Raw genomic sequence first — 15855 nt, 5'->3', positions numbered from 1 at the left:
TAAAAACATTTAGTTTGAAGCAATGAAAATATCATTGCTTTAAATAGGAATACTGTAGTTTATTACTACAGCCCTAAATCAGGACAGTATGGAAAATACAAATAAATGTGTTCCGTGTGATTTTTATTTTATTTTTTTGCAAAATCACTTTCTAATTTTGGTTCTTGAAACCCAATAAAAAAAGTTTTAACAGTAAAGCATTTACAACTTTGTAATGTTGCCAATCCTTTTCACAACACTTAAAATACATTTTGTGACTGAAGACATCAAGTGAAGTGTTTAAAGTGTAATTTTGTCCCATCCTGCAAAGTCTTAAGGTGAACAACAGTACGTGGTCTTTGTGGTCACATCTTGTGCTTCAAAATGTGCTACATATTCTCTTTTGGAAAGAGGTCAGGACAGCAGACAGGCCAGTCAAGGACCTGTATAATTTTCCTCCACAGCCAGAACTTTGTAATGTGTGCAGAATGTGATTTTGCATCGTCTTGCTGAAATATGCATGGGCATCCCTGAAAATAAGGCAGCATATTGTGCTCCAAAATCTCTAAACTTTTTAGCATTAATGGTGCCAACAGAAGTGCAAGCTACCTTTGCCAAGGGCACTGACACAACCCAATACCATGACAGACCCTGGCTTTTAGAAGTGTTGCTTGTTACAGTGCAGATTATCCTTTTCTTCTTTGGTCTGAAGCACACAGCCTCCATTTCTTGCGAAAAATACATAAAATACTGATTCATCTGACCACAGAACACGTTTCCAAAGTGATGCCTCCGAGCTCAGAGAAGTTGCTTATAGACACTGTTAACATAGGGCTTCATTTTGGCACAGTACAGTTTTAATTGACATTTGTGGATGTAACTACGTATTGTGGTAATTGACAAAGATTTGCCAAAGAGGTCCTGAGCCCATGTGGTAATAACACTTATAAATGACGATTCTTGATGTGTAGGACAGTAGAGATTTTGTAGACAGGAAAATGTGGGGAGCAGAGATGGGAAGGATCGGCTAAGGACCTCGAGCCAGCAAACTGGTGATTCTCTGCCTATACTTGCTCCTTAAGGACTAGAGTTTTCTTGGATGCCTCTTTTGTACCAATCATAATTACAATCACCTGCTGACATCACATCATTATTTAACCAATTAACCTGACAACTAGCTATAAATAGTTCCTGTCCCAACGTTTTTGGAATGTGTTGCAGGTCTGAATGACAGGAAACTATATTTATTTACAAATGGAATGGTTGACCACACAAAACGTGAAATATTTTGTTTTTATATTGTCTACAAAGAAATACAGGTAGAAGTAAATTTGGAAATCACTCATTTTTTATCTACGTTTTCCATACTGTGCCAACTTTTTCTGATTCAGGGTTGTACTATAAATTAATGAAAAACAAATTTAAATGTAAAAGAAAAAATTGAGATTAAGTAACGCCTCATCACAACTTCTTTCAAATGGTTTTAATTTTAATTCACATCTTTCAAAAAAGATCAAAGAAAGTACATTGAATAAATTGCACAAATAGTACTAAGGTGGCCTAACCGCCAGCAAATTCAGGGAAAGAAAATAAAAACAAATTTTCATAATTAACAATATGAGATTATACAGGAAATCGTAAAAAACATAAAATAATAATAATAATAATAATAATATTAATAGCATAACTGAAAAAACTTAATTTAACAACATACAACACAAAACTAAAAAAAAAAAAATTTTTTTGAAAAATTTGTCAAATTGGATTGATTACTGGTCCCACGTAGAATTAAAAGTCGGATTTAGACAAAAGAGATGTTAGTAAGGGCGGTCTCTGCGGTCATGTCTGTGGTCACCCCTGAAAAACACAACATTAATGGTATATATTTAAAAATATATATATTTTTTACAATTAAAATATTAATATGTGCACTAAAACATTCACCTTGAGTCCATCTTTCCAGGTCCAAATCCTCCACGATCTCCTCCTCTTCCTCCTCTGAAACCTCCTCGATCACCACCACGACCACGGAAACCACCTCGATCGAAGCCACCTCTGCCCCGCTCTCCACCAAAACCACCTACACAAACACATGCATCCACTGATTCACTGTCTGAGCTCAAGAGTCAGCTGCAACTACAACATCTTGCTCCTCTTTACCTCCCATCGGGGACATTCCTCCTCCACTTCCTTCCGGTTTGGGTTCTTTGCACTGATTGCACTCGTTTCGCCATGAGAAGTTCAAATTTCCACATGAACTGCACAGACATGGGAAAAGATCAAAGTCAGTATTTCACAAATTTGCAATATTCCAAAGCAGTTACACTAAAACTTGTATTTTTAATGTTTGAATTTTGTTGCATAGAAGCTGGAAACAAATATAGCAAGGAGCTGAGAGTTGCTAAATATAACACACATTCAGAGCGGAACTGTTCACAAAATCACTGGTTCGATTTGTGTCATAGTTTTGTGGTCACAGTTTCAGTTTGATTTGGTTTTCATTGTAAAAAAAAAAATTGCCTGTTGTAAAATCTAAGAATTCAATTTAAATACAGAGCTGTATATCAACGGTTTACTGTATTTAAAATAAATATTCTCTAGGCCATATGATCAAAAAACTGAAAGTATGAATCAGCTTGATCTTTGTAATAAGACACATTTTTTTGATAAATGAAATGTGAAATTCTATTACAGCAAGAGAAATTTTTTTATAATTTATATAAATGCTATAATCTAGGCTGATGTCTTTAATTTTTTCCCAATAATTGTTTACTTTTAACTCAGACTTGGCAGATTGTTAAACATGGGTATTCTGATGTTATATTAGATGCATTCAACCTGTATGTTGTGGTGCAGGTACATGTATAATAAAAAACCTCCAGCATTCGTGAGCTGAGAGAAAAAAGCATGCATGACAACCAGTATTGAGTTTCTGTTGCATCTTGCTCTGGAATATTTAAACTGATAATCCTGAAGAATGCTAGTTTTGCATTGCTGTAAACAGTTGATAAAGGAACAAAGTTAAACCCAATATTGCAGAATAAACAGCAGTGGGTCGTGACTATAGTAACACACCAACAAACAGCTGTAACGGCCGGAATGCATGTGCGCTGAGTGAGTGAGAGGAGGCACAAACATGAGTGTGAGACACACACACGCACGCATAGCTCAGCATTTACAAGTTCACCCCTCACAAATCTCTCTTTTAAACTCATATTTTTAATAAAATTTAGCTTAAATGTAGTTTTTTGCAATATTTAGCTTGAATTTAATTGTATTATCTTTCTATTTCTAAATAGGTTTGGGGAATAAAATGTTATTTAAATAAATATATCTGTTTAATAAATTTTTTTTGTTTAAATGCACAAAAATACATTGTCTATATTCACTGAGAAATGGAGGAAAATATTCATTTTCAAAATGGGCTCTACTTAATTTGCGGCTGTTCTTTATGAAATTCATATTTGGTAAACTGCACCTTCACATGTGCCAGCACTTACGGGTTTGAACACTTCCAGTCTCCTGCTCTTTGCTGACCGCCGCCGTTGCCACTACCACCACCACCACCATTGTTGCCTTGGAAACCACCACCACCACCACCACCTCTGCCACCCCCAAATCCTCCACGCCCCATTGGCCCTGCCAAAAGAAGAGAGAAACCATATCAAACCAAAGTAGAGACGGTTTAAATAAAATCAACTCTGATACAGTAACTCAGTGAATGCAGTTCATTTGAACAAGTGTGAATTACCACATGCACACGCATGCCAACAGCAGTTTTAAATGCTTGATATTTTGCTTCCAAAGATAGTCAAAACATTTTTGTTCTATATCTTTAGATTCAGCTTTAAAACAACTGCAGCGCTAACTTCTGGACATGCTAAAGGAAGGTAGAAGTTATGCAGCTGTTAAGGCCTTGTACGGAATAAATAAATGAAGATCAAATATTTTTGATCGTTGGCTTTATTCTATAATACTGGACTTAATTTTCTACGGAGGTTTAAACTTTGAGAGTGTTTAACGAGAGAAAAGTGTGAAAATAATAATCCCTGTCTGAGAAAAGTGTGTTGTGAGGGGTTTTACAGCATCTAATAATTGTAAAAAATAAAGCAGACTACTTTTGAGAAAGACAAATTTTGCTTATTGAGGGCTATTTTTAAAACGTAACTCCTGCAAAATAAAAAGGGACCACTGTATCCTTAAAAATTTACACCAACCTCCTCGACCACGGCCACCTCTCATGCCACCGCTGCTGCCACCACGACCAAACTCAGCTCTGCGGGTGGCGAAGGACACCTTGATTGGATTTCCATTAAAATCTTTACCTAAAAAAGCAAAATGTATGAGACTCATCAAATTCCAATAAAAGCAAATAAACAGACTACAGTCTTGTTTAAAAAAAAAAAGACGTCTTGTCATCCTCTTCAACGTACCATCAAACCAATCAATGGCTGCTTTTGCTGAAGGAGGGTCATCAAAGGAAACAGTAGCCTCCCCTTTAAGCTTCCCCGTCTCTCTGTCTGTATACAGATTAATCATGGGCAATCCTGTCTTCTTATTCACCTGTGTGAGAAAACAACTAGACATTTAGCGCAGAACTTTTTGAAGCCATCAGTCATCCACATCACTGTTTTTTTTTTGCCTTGCCACTTTACCTTGATGATGCCGATCTGTTTAAAGTAGTCTGCGACAGAGTCCACAGTATAGTCGTCTCCAAGACCTTGTACAAAGATGGTGTTGTTGTCAGAGTTATCCTGCTCCTGCACTGTAACAAAAACCAGAAAGTTATTATTAAGTAAAAAAAAAAAAAAATGCATAATAATCAAGACAATCATAATAATTGCTGTATTTGACTTACTATTGGGCCCACCAGCTCCATGATCCCTGGGCCCTTTAAGTGAAAGGAACACTTATTAATATTATGCATGTACAGAGCAACGCAGTGTCCAAACATTTCTACATTTTTCATCCTTTGACTTTCCTTCTTCTCATAATGCACATCTGTACTATCAATTATATAAAATTTATGCTCCACGTTTCGAAAACCTCACCGGATGTATGAGAGTTATACCAAAAGCACCATACGCATTGTTTCTAACCAACACTCGATGGAATTGGTCTTTAAAGGTTTTAAATATCTCCAAGGACTTAAGTGGAAGAATCTGTCCTCCCATACCAGCAACTGCAGCATGATTCATCCTCATGAGAAAACCTGAATTTATATCAGACAACTCCATGTACTGGCTTTTACATCACACATCTTGAATTTTCTGGAAAGCAGAAAACCTTGCAATAGTCATCCAAATAAATTCCTGCAAAACCCGTTCAATCATACTTCAACGTTCTGCTTTTGGGTCTTTTGTTGTTGTTATTGGTGTGTTAGGTAGGCTGGTTTTAGTTGTAGGTATCTGGTGAAAGGCAAACAAAGACAACCTCTAACTGAATACCACTTTGCACCCATTCATTTACCATTCACTATTTTTTTAATGAATGAATGAAATCAGCACTGAACACTACTGAAACATGACAATGACAGTGCGTTCATAGTGCAATTAGCCTCTTATCCTGTATTCCACAAAAGCTAATTTCGAAACAGAAAAAACAACAGACACTCTTGTCATTTCATTGTTTTTGGGCTGTGATTACGAGAAAATGGTTTTTACGTCACACAACCATTTTTCACAAAATAGTAGAATTACCAGCACCACTGAGAGGCTGTGATGATCCACAGTAAACCACCATTGAACAATTTTACCAGTCGAAGTCAACCGAGTCAATAAGAAAAACATTGAAACCCAAACAGGTTGCTTTCAGTTTTAGGAAATATGACCACGATTCTCCTTATTAGATACATAGAACTTTCTCAACCCTGAAATGTAGCGAGCTTCACCTACAAGTTACCTTACAATCCATCATAAAATATTAGTTCAATACAAAACCCATGGATTCGGTTGCATTAGCCTGTATTTGAGCTATCCGGATAAGCAAGTGTTACCATATTGGTATTTGTTGAGATGCCATTAGTTACCACTTAGAAATCCTGTGGCAAACATAAGTATGTTGGTTTACGGCTCATGATTTTGATATTCAAGCAATTATGAACATTATTCATCTTTGACAATGTGCAGTATATTGTGAATATGCAGTTTAATACCAATTCCCTTCATTTCCAGTCCTTCATTCCTGTAAGGTTTTTCCCTGGTATTAGAGGGTAGAATTTTTCCTTAAAGACCTTTGTTCCAAGTCTAAAACCACCTGACAGCGATCGACTGAACAACTCCCAGAATCCAGCTGTTTGCCAACTTAACCTTCTTTAAAAATAAGAAAAAAAATAAAATAAAAAAACGAATCTTCATCATTAACTCCAACGATATTGTGGATATTGAAAAATCTATAATTGATAGGCATTCTTAATATCATTTTGATGAATATTTTCATTTTGAACATTCTCTCACACTTTTAAAGGCATTTCAAGAATTGTACATCTGATAAAGGTATGTCCAATCCCAGTTAAACAATACTGTATTGAAAATTAAGATTTTTTTGAAGAGCTACAGCATGGTGTGATGGTCATGGTTTTGATTTCCAGGGAACATTTACTGATAAATAAAAATACAAAAAAAAAAAAACTTTGATTCATCCATTGAACTATTATGCATACCTGCCAAAAGCTAACATGCATCAACAAACATTTGGTTTCATGTCTGCTTGTTAGATTCTTCTTAAATTAAAATTCCAGAATCCAGAAATCCATTTCCAGTCATTTACTGTGAAAAATCACTTTTTAAACACTGAAAATGACCTCCTTTTCAAAAATGTGCGCGTGATATAAGAAAAAAGTACATATCGGAGCTTTCCTTGCTTGGATAACTCACCAAAAATGAAAATTGTACTTTTTTTCCACAGAAGAAAATTAAGTTTGGAAAAACATGAGTAAATGACATAATTTAAATTTTTAGCTCAAATAACCCTTTTAGGTCTTTAGGTATTGGCTTTGTGTTTTTTCCGCAACTGCTTAAAACTTGATTTACAGCCCAGCTGTTTACCACTCATCTTTATCACTACCCAAAGTGGTTACTCCACTCATTTTACCATATTCTTTTAACAATTGTCTCTGTGACACAACCAGACACCCACTCCTCCCTCCTAGACCAGGCTCTCTTTAAACCCCTGAAGTTCCTTGTTTAAAGAGTTTGTCACTTACCACCAAACTTATTGAATCCTCCACGATCGCCCATTCTGACGGAGAAGGAGAGAGAAGCAAGACGAATTGAAGGTTGACGAGGGTGGTGCCCCATTTCGCTCTTGAGGCTGGGAAGGCCCCACCCATCTCCACCATCCATTCTACAAGACCCCTGTTGCCCTTTTACCCGCTGAATTACCCCTCTCGCTAGATACATCTGTCTTCATCACCCATAAGAGCTTCTGGATCCTTCTTTATATATTCCAGTCACGCAGGCCTTCTATCATAACCATTTGCCCTACTGCATTAGAAGGAATTACCAAATATCATTTACCATGCAGTTTTGCAGTGAACTCGTTCTCCTTGACCGAATCAATTATTTTCTGACTGAAGTACCTATATTCCCCAAGACCTTCACCTAATGTAGTGAACAGCACCCATGCTCTACTACTTTGGACAGAAACTGCAAACACTGCATTCAGTTGCGTTTAAACTAAAACAGGCATAACTAAGTGATCAATTGCCCCCATTTGTATTACTCTCCAGCTGTTCCATATGGTTTTAGGATCCTTTTAAGATTTCAAAGGATCTTCAAACGTTACCTTTTGTTTTTATCCTGACCCTTCTTTTAGTCACGCATTGCTCATTTATTCTTGACTAACCCTCACTTTCCCAATTCCCAGTTTTCTAGAACTTTCTGTTTTATCTTCTTCAAAAGGAAAAGGCTAAATTCGCTGAATCATGTAGAAACCAGCCTAGGAGGAGATTTAAAGATTCATTAAAGCATTGCAACACACAATAATCCTGTAGGAGAGGATGGAGGTTTAGAGGACAAATGAGATCACAGCTAGATGGGATTTATCATCTGCTGCTTCAAATAACTGCGTAGCATTTTAACATTTACTTGCCAATTTATTAAGAGTGCATTATTTGGGGGGCTTTGTAAAATTGTATGCATGTCAAACTATGGATGCACCGATACTTTATAAATTTTTTTAGTCGACATCTGTGATTCCCTGGAATTTTTGGTTACGCTTATTTCACGTCATCCGTGTTACAGTGTAATTATTGTACATGCAAGTGCTGAGTAATATTAATTTGCAACATGTACTTCCTAAAGAGTTAGGGTGAGCATAATGGTTTGTGTTTTTGCTCCTTTACTCCAATAGTAAGTACATGTAAAGTGAAATAAAAACACTGTAAAATGAAGTGATTCAGTTCTTTTGAAGCACATTAGAAATGTAGATTTAAAGGTTGTATGTGTAACATCCTCCTGAAGTTTTATAACTCCTAATAATATCATCAATTATATGGCAGAGCTGATCATAAGGGCATGTGGGAAAGATGCATCAGAAGCAGAAAGGAGCAAGCATTTCAGCAGTCTCTCACTCATCCACAAGTAGCATTAGAAAAAGGTTTTTCTCTCACAACATCCAACTGAATCAATTTGCTTCAAAAAGTCACGACATTGCTAGTGAAATTACAGAAAATCCCAGGACAGTGTAACCATTACACACTGCATATTACCAGTTTTTAACTTGGTATCCAACCCGAATACCAGTATCGGTGCACCCCAACTTATGACTATTGAAAAATTAAAAGAACCAAAAGCATTACTAATAAAATGGGAAGACATGACAAAACACATAACACTATACGTCAACGGAATCTCAACACAATTTAAGATATTTTGAATTATAACACTAGTAAATGTGTGTGAAGGCAAACATGTGATGTGATGCACTCAAACCCACAATTCTTTTGGGAGATTTTCCTCTTGTTTTGTTTATATTAAACAAAGTGAACAGATTCATATTTAAAGTAAATACCTGCTCACTCATTGAGCAAAAGCTAATCAGATGCAATTTTAAGTAGACCTTTGACTAGTTCCACTTTTTTGTGGAATATTCAGCACACTGGCACCAGCTGAAGATAATGCATCTTTTTAGACAGACACATGAATATATGAATCACCAATAAATCATACACCACGCCATTTTGGTACCTGACTGACAAAATGTCTCTGTTGATTTTGATACCACGTTAATACCTTAAGTAGACCGTAACTTTACACCACAAATCATTTATCTGTAGTTAATCGAGGTCTAAGTCATCATTTACTTTCAGCCCAGCCAGTTCATTTAACGGGAGACTTTCAGCTATGTTTTACCCTTCTACCTGATGTTAATGCTTTTCAACTTTAACACACACCGATGCATTGAGGTGGACTTAAAGTGGTGAAGGAGATGGAAACAATTTGTGAAATGAGTATTTCCTTACCCCATTCCTCCTCTGCCACGGGGTCCTCCACGACCACCCCTGTCAAACCCACCCGCTCCTCGACCTCCAAAGCCACCTCCACGGCCACGTCCACCTCTACCATCCTGGCTGTATCCGCCATCCTGACCACCATAGCCCCCACCACCTCCCCCACCACTCATTGGTGGGCTATCTTGGTTGTAACCTAGAACAGAAATACAACACATCATAATAAAAATCCTAACCTTTTTACAATGTCTTGCATTGTATACAATTTTTAGGAAAGATGGTGAGGCTGATATTAGAGTTTTTTTTTAATTTATACATTGTGATCCTTATTTAATCTCTTATAATATGTCAACAAATGATTTTAGGTAAATGAACTCATGTTACACTGAATTAAAATTTAGTGCACATCTTCTGTAAATCTTGGTTAAAACAAAATTTATGCAAAGTATTTTTTCTGCTTAGAAAAAAATAGAATACAAATTATAAATTATGAAGGAAAACTCTATTTAGTAAGTCTGTGTTACTCTTTACATAGTTACCCCGTTTTGTCTTTGACCCACATAATAAACAATGCTATCTGCTTATCTGGACTTAGATCTACAAACACAACCCAACAAATAAAACCTCAATATGATGAGCAAAACCCACCTCCCTGTCCGTACTGACTTTGTTGCCCATAGCTTTGTGGTGGAGGGGAGCTGTAGTTTGATGGGCTGTAAGACCCTCCTCCAGACTGAGAGGACTGGTGTTGGCCTCCGCTACCTCCGAATCCACTGCTCTGGCCTCCACTGCTTCCATATCCTCCAGACTGACCACCACTGCCTCCATACCCACCTCCACTCTGCTGCTGCTGCTGACCGTAGCCAGACGACTGAGAGCTGCTGCTATAGCCACTAGACACAACACAACATATTCCTGTCAATATTACCACACATTCAAGGCATAACTAACAACAGGACGCAGAATTATTTGAAAATAACACCTGAGGTGGTTATATAACACTTGAGGTGTAGGCAAGACATGGAACCTTTAAGTGGGCTTTATTTCCTAATAATTTAACAGGCCAGAATCCATTATTCTTATAATAACTTAAAAGTATGGTTACCACACCATGTTGTATTCCAAGACACCTGCCTAAAAATATTGCTGTCAACAGGACTATTTTTTTTTTTACATATCTCATCACAAACGTTTTATTTTTATATTTTATGATTGCTCAACTGTAGCTGTGAGATAACCCAAATCATTCAGTACAGTGAGATAAAACTGTAAAGTCAGGAAATGCCTGAGCCTACATTAGCTGGGGGGTTTTCTGAAAATAACAGCACACCTTAGGGCTCATTCACACTGAATGAGTCTTTGCTTCTGAAAATGCAAGATAAAATGCTTTAGAAAAATTTGAAAAAAAGTGTAAAAAACATAAGGGAATCCGGACATAGCCATTGAGTGCTTGTAAATAGAAACTTGCAATATCTGAGCTCTTCTGATTGGTCGACTGCTTTGAATACGACATTAAAAAGTGAAATGTGAAAGAATTGAAAAAGAAAAAATTGTCAATCGCAATCAAGCATTCAATTGCACTATAAAATGGTCATCATGGATTCGATATGGATTATGTGTACATGGCATTGGTAATCAAACTATTTACATTACACTGCTCTCAGTTTATTCTCTTTGTGTTGCCATTTTGCATGGTTAATATATAGGCTGATGTCATTAATCCCATTTAAATGCATCTTGAAAATCCCCCCAGAATATCACATATACATCTAGTCTTCGCTAGGGTAAAATAGAGCTTTGGGTGTTTCATTTTTAACACTGGAAAGCTGTGAAGATAATTATTTGTCATCCTAAATGTGCAATGATATGAACGATGACAAATTCAAAGTCTTGCTCTTTTGTTTGTCATTTACCTGTTGACCACCGTTGCGCTAATATCCTGTAGAAGAGTCCTACCGAATAGCAATTAAGGTGTGTACAGGTCTTTAATGCTCTTTGATAATGTGTCTACAGTAAGAATACTCAACATTTAGTCTTAATTAAATTTGTGTTCAGCTAGAGTATGACTGAAATCTGTTTACATGGAAAACAAATTTATTCAGAGTATTGTTAAATCCATTATATCAACAGTATACAAACACTTTTGCTCCTGTAAATGTACTGACCATTCACATAATATAACTGGACAGAGACTGACACCTAAAGCTGAATTCTCACCCAGGGGCAGATGCAGGAGAAGACTGGTTATAGCCAGAATAAGCGGACTGCTGGCTGTAGCCTCCGCTTTGAGCTGGTGGAGGCTGACTGGTGTTACTGTAGCCACCAGAGCTATACGACTGACTGGACTGACTGTAGCCTTGAGAAGGGGCTTGAGATCCATATCCTCCTAAAAATGGATGAGGTAAGATTACTGAATGAACCTGTTCAGATTTTCTGAGCTATTGCAGATAATCATGACTAATACCTGACTGGGACTGTCCATAGTTGGAGCTGTATCCTCCCTGATTATAAGGAGCGGAGCTGCTCTCTGAGCCTTGGTTGTATCCTCCATAGCTCTGCTGACTGTAGTTCTGGGCAGAAGGTTGGCTGTAGCTCTGACCGGACTGTCCTCCATAACCCCCATAGCTGGGCAAATTACAATTCATTCATCATTGTGATGACACTCTAGAATGGGTTGATGGGTGGACGGAGGGATAAATGGATAGATATTTAGAAATTTAGAACTTACCCATGGCTTGAGGTTTGGCCATAATCTAAAGAGAAAAGACAAAATATGTCATTTTATATAACTACTTTCTCTCATATTCAACACAGCTAGTGTTTTTCAGCTAATGATAAACTTCCGGTGATGGTATAACACCTGAGGTCCAGGCACAACATGGAGACTCTAAATGGGCTTTATTTAATAATAATTTAACAGACTGAAAATAGATAAATTTGTAACCTACCAATGGCTTGGGGTTTGACCATAGACTCTTGTTTAATAAATTAAGGTTTCTAATAAAGCATATATGGGCTCTATGCACAGCTAGTGTTTTTCAGGCCAATGATAAACATCTGGTGAAAGGTTAATGTGACTATTTTCAATTTCATAAGGTTCCTTACACAGCATTGATTTTGTAATGTCATTAAAAATATATACAGCGAAATAGACCGAAGCATTCATTTAGTTGATCAAGAATAAAACAAGATGAAAGACCGCATAACTGCTAGCTTCATCAGGATCAGCATGCTAGAGCAGAAACTTCACTAAAATACTGGGGTAAAATTAACATATTTTAAAGACATGGCGAGGGAAAATGACAATTAATGCAGTGCTTCTTGTGCAGTCTGAGACCAACTTTATATGTTGGATCTGTCAGGCAGTGAAAATCTCTGATTTGTTAAAAATTAGAACTTAAACAAGCCAATTTCAAAAAGAAATTTACCAGAAACACGGAGGCTGGCTGAAATTAAAAGTCTGTGTGCATTTAGCTCATTTAAATGAAGTCAAAATGTAGAATAGAGGCATCATATATTACAACTTAAATGTAAAACAAACACCATAGTATTATCTGGTCCCAGACATATAAGACAGAACAGTGAATTTAACATCTAAGTTAATTATACTAATATCAGAAAAAGAAAGATCATAGAGAATTATGAGACAAACAGAAACATTTATAAATAAAGCAATTGAGGAATCTTGTGAGAATAAATAAATAAATTACAATAAAAAGGTTTGATATGAATCATCATATTTCCAGGTGGTCAATAGGTTCCCAAGTTGTTAAAAAGAATTATCTTATTATTTGTTATAAATCATAATTTGCCAGTAAAGAGACCTTTGGACATATTACAATCTCCCCTTTATATATATTTGAGAGCACAAATACAGTAGTTAACGTTACTGCATGTCCATAATAAGTGAATGGTTGTACCTTCTGCTGCATTTATTTGGACCTCTGGAAACGTTCAATGTAACTTTGTTTAACTCATGTAAAATTTAAGTATAGTTTTAAATTGAATTAAGTTATGTGTTTGAATACTGCTTTCTTTAGAGGAATACAAAGAAGAAATTTAGGAAAATGTTACTGCTCCGTCCATACCATAAATGAATGTCAATGGTGAGCAATACTGTTTGGACACTGGTTCACCAGGACTCTTCAGAATACTCTTTTTCACAGAACATTTGGGTTTGAAGACATGAATGCATGTACAGGACGACAAAATATCAATTTTGGACGTAACGTTACCGCTCCTTTAAAGTAACTAACTTAAATAAATAATAAATGAGCTGGGATCTTTGCATTTTAGTTGCGTCGCTAATATGAACTTTACAGGATTCAGGGTATTTAGATAATGTAACATTATCCCTCTAAAACATTGTACGTCAAGTTTGCTGAAACTGCATTAAAATAAGTCAAATTTCGTGGTCTCGTGCTCAAATATAGGTCAGTAGAACAAACGAGCTAAATCCAAAGAGCTGCAAACAAAATGGCGGATGCCGACATGTTCTTCCTTTCGTGTTTTCACAAATTAAATAACGAATACACCAAATGAGGCCCTCGCCCGTATAACATATCCATTACATAACACATGTCCTCGGTATGCGCAAGCGAAAGACAAAGATTAACGTTATATAAATAGATGTGTTTCGCAGAAGATGCTGTGTCGGCTAAACCTTATGAATATCAACGAATATCATAAAACCAGAAATGTTTACATGACCACATCTTACCATTTGACGCCATGTTTGGGCTTAAAATCCTTTTAGAAATGATGCAGAATAACAATTTCTGAGGTGCTATACGTACAGTCGCCTTCGGTAAACTGCGCAACTGTGCGGGAAGACTGACGATGACGGTGATGATGCAGTGTCGAGTTGAGCCTGTAGGCGGCAACGGTGACGTCACACTCAGCTATATCTGAGTATCCTCATTATTATTTTGGAAATATCACGGATACATAAGTCCTTCTTTCCTCTTGCTGTATTTGTGTTATGTATGTATCTCTTTCAATTTTTTTATTGTACTTTTTCTCTCCTTTGTTCCTCTTTTTATTTATTTTTTATATGTGTTTATATTATTTAACCTTATCTGTTACTATCATTTCTAATAATAATAAAAATAAAATAAAAAATCTGAGTATCTTCATGTTTACCATCGATTCAAAAGGCAACTAAACATTGAGTGTATCATCACAGTTTTGTTTATGTAAATTTTATATAAATGATGATTACATTGTGAATTCCTTGGGTTTTTTATCTATTCATCTAATAATTTTAAATTTGTTATTTATTTAACAAACCCTGCAGTAAGTGGTAATCATTTTTTGTTCAAGAATTTAATGGACAACTGTGCTTTGTTCTGTAGACATAAAAAAAATATTAAGAGGGTCACTTATTGACATTATATATATTAGAACCCACTGAATTATTTGCCCCTCTATTAATTTTGTCCCCAATTTTAGTTTAATGGAGAGCAGATTTTTTTCAACACATTTCTAAACATAATAGTTTTAATAACTAATTTCTAATAACTGATTTATCTTTGCTATGATGACAGTAAAACATATTTGACTAGATATTTTTCAAGACACTTCTATACAGCATAAAGTAACATTTAAAGGCTTAACTAGGTTAATTGGGTAGGTTAGGGTAATTAGGCAAGTTGTTGTATAACAATGGTTTGTTCTATAGACCATTGAAAAAATATAGCTTAAAGGGGCTAAAAATTTTGACCTTAAAATGTTTATTAAAAATATTTCAAAAACTGCTTTTATTCTAACGGAAATAAAACAAGTAAAACTTTCTCCAGAATAAAAAATATTATCAGACGTCCTGTGAAAATTATCTTGCTCTGTTAAACATTATTCAGGGAAAAAAAATAAATAATTCAAAGGGGGCTGATAATTCATTCATTTGTTTTCTTTTTGGAAAAGCTCTTTTCTGGATTTTGTGTTTCATTGATTATATGGGTACCTAAGGGATGCATTTTTCATCAGCTAATAACAAATTGTATAATATATTAACTTTTGCTGCCAGAAAAAAAAAACATTTTACTTAATTGGATTAGTGATAAATCTCCATCACTTAAAGGGTGGCACAAGATACTTTTTGAGTTTTTTTTTTTTTAGTTTTGAGTTTATTAGATTACCCCTGGAACCTATTACCCATGTTTTACACAAAAAACAGAATTTTTTTTTTCAAAGTTTGGACTCCATATTTGGAACCTAGTCCTTGCCCTATCATACTAAAAGGAATTTTGTAACTATACTATTATCTGAAAAATGAGCCACGTTTTTAACCTTTTATAAATACACATATATATTTATAAAAGGTTAAAAACGTGGCTCATTTTTCAGATAATAGTACAGTTACAATATTTCTTTTATATATATATATATACAGGCGAAGCAGTGGCGCAGTAGGTAGTGTATATAGG

The 15855-nt window shown here is 35.7% G+C and overlaps 2 protein-coding genes across 4 annotated transcripts in view; both read right to left on the bottom strand.

Moving 5' to 3' along the window:
* tbc1d10b (TBC1 domain family, member 10b) overlaps positions 1–15855 on the bottom strand; it is a 442453-nt gene that overhangs the window by 85059 nt on the left and 341539 nt on the right. The window lies entirely within an intron of this gene.
* fus (FUS RNA binding protein) lies at positions 1448–14258 on the bottom strand. 2 transcript variants are annotated; one of them, NM_201083.3, is given in 15 exon segments: positions 1448–1836; positions 1924–2059; positions 2140–2237; positions 3480–3618; positions 4197–4304; positions 4413–4542; positions 4635–4744; positions 4838–4870; positions 7184–7218; positions 9443–9626; positions 10079–10323; positions 11648–11816; positions 11895–12055; positions 12159–12183; positions 14151–14258. In NM_201083.3, coding segments are annotated over 15 exon segments (1626 nt in total). In that variant the 5' UTR covers positions 14164–14258; the 3' UTR covers positions 1448–1796.

Source organism: Danio rerio, chromosome 3 (assembly GCF_052040795.2).
Source record: "Danio rerio strain M-AB ecotype USA chromosome 3, GRCz13ab, whole genome shotgun sequence".
Classification (NCBI taxonomy): Eukaryota; Metazoa; Chordata; class Actinopteri; order Cypriniformes; family Danionidae; genus Danio; species Danio rerio.
Note: the sequence above shows the minus strand (reverse complement) of the source record. Positions and strands in the feature narration are given on the sequence as shown.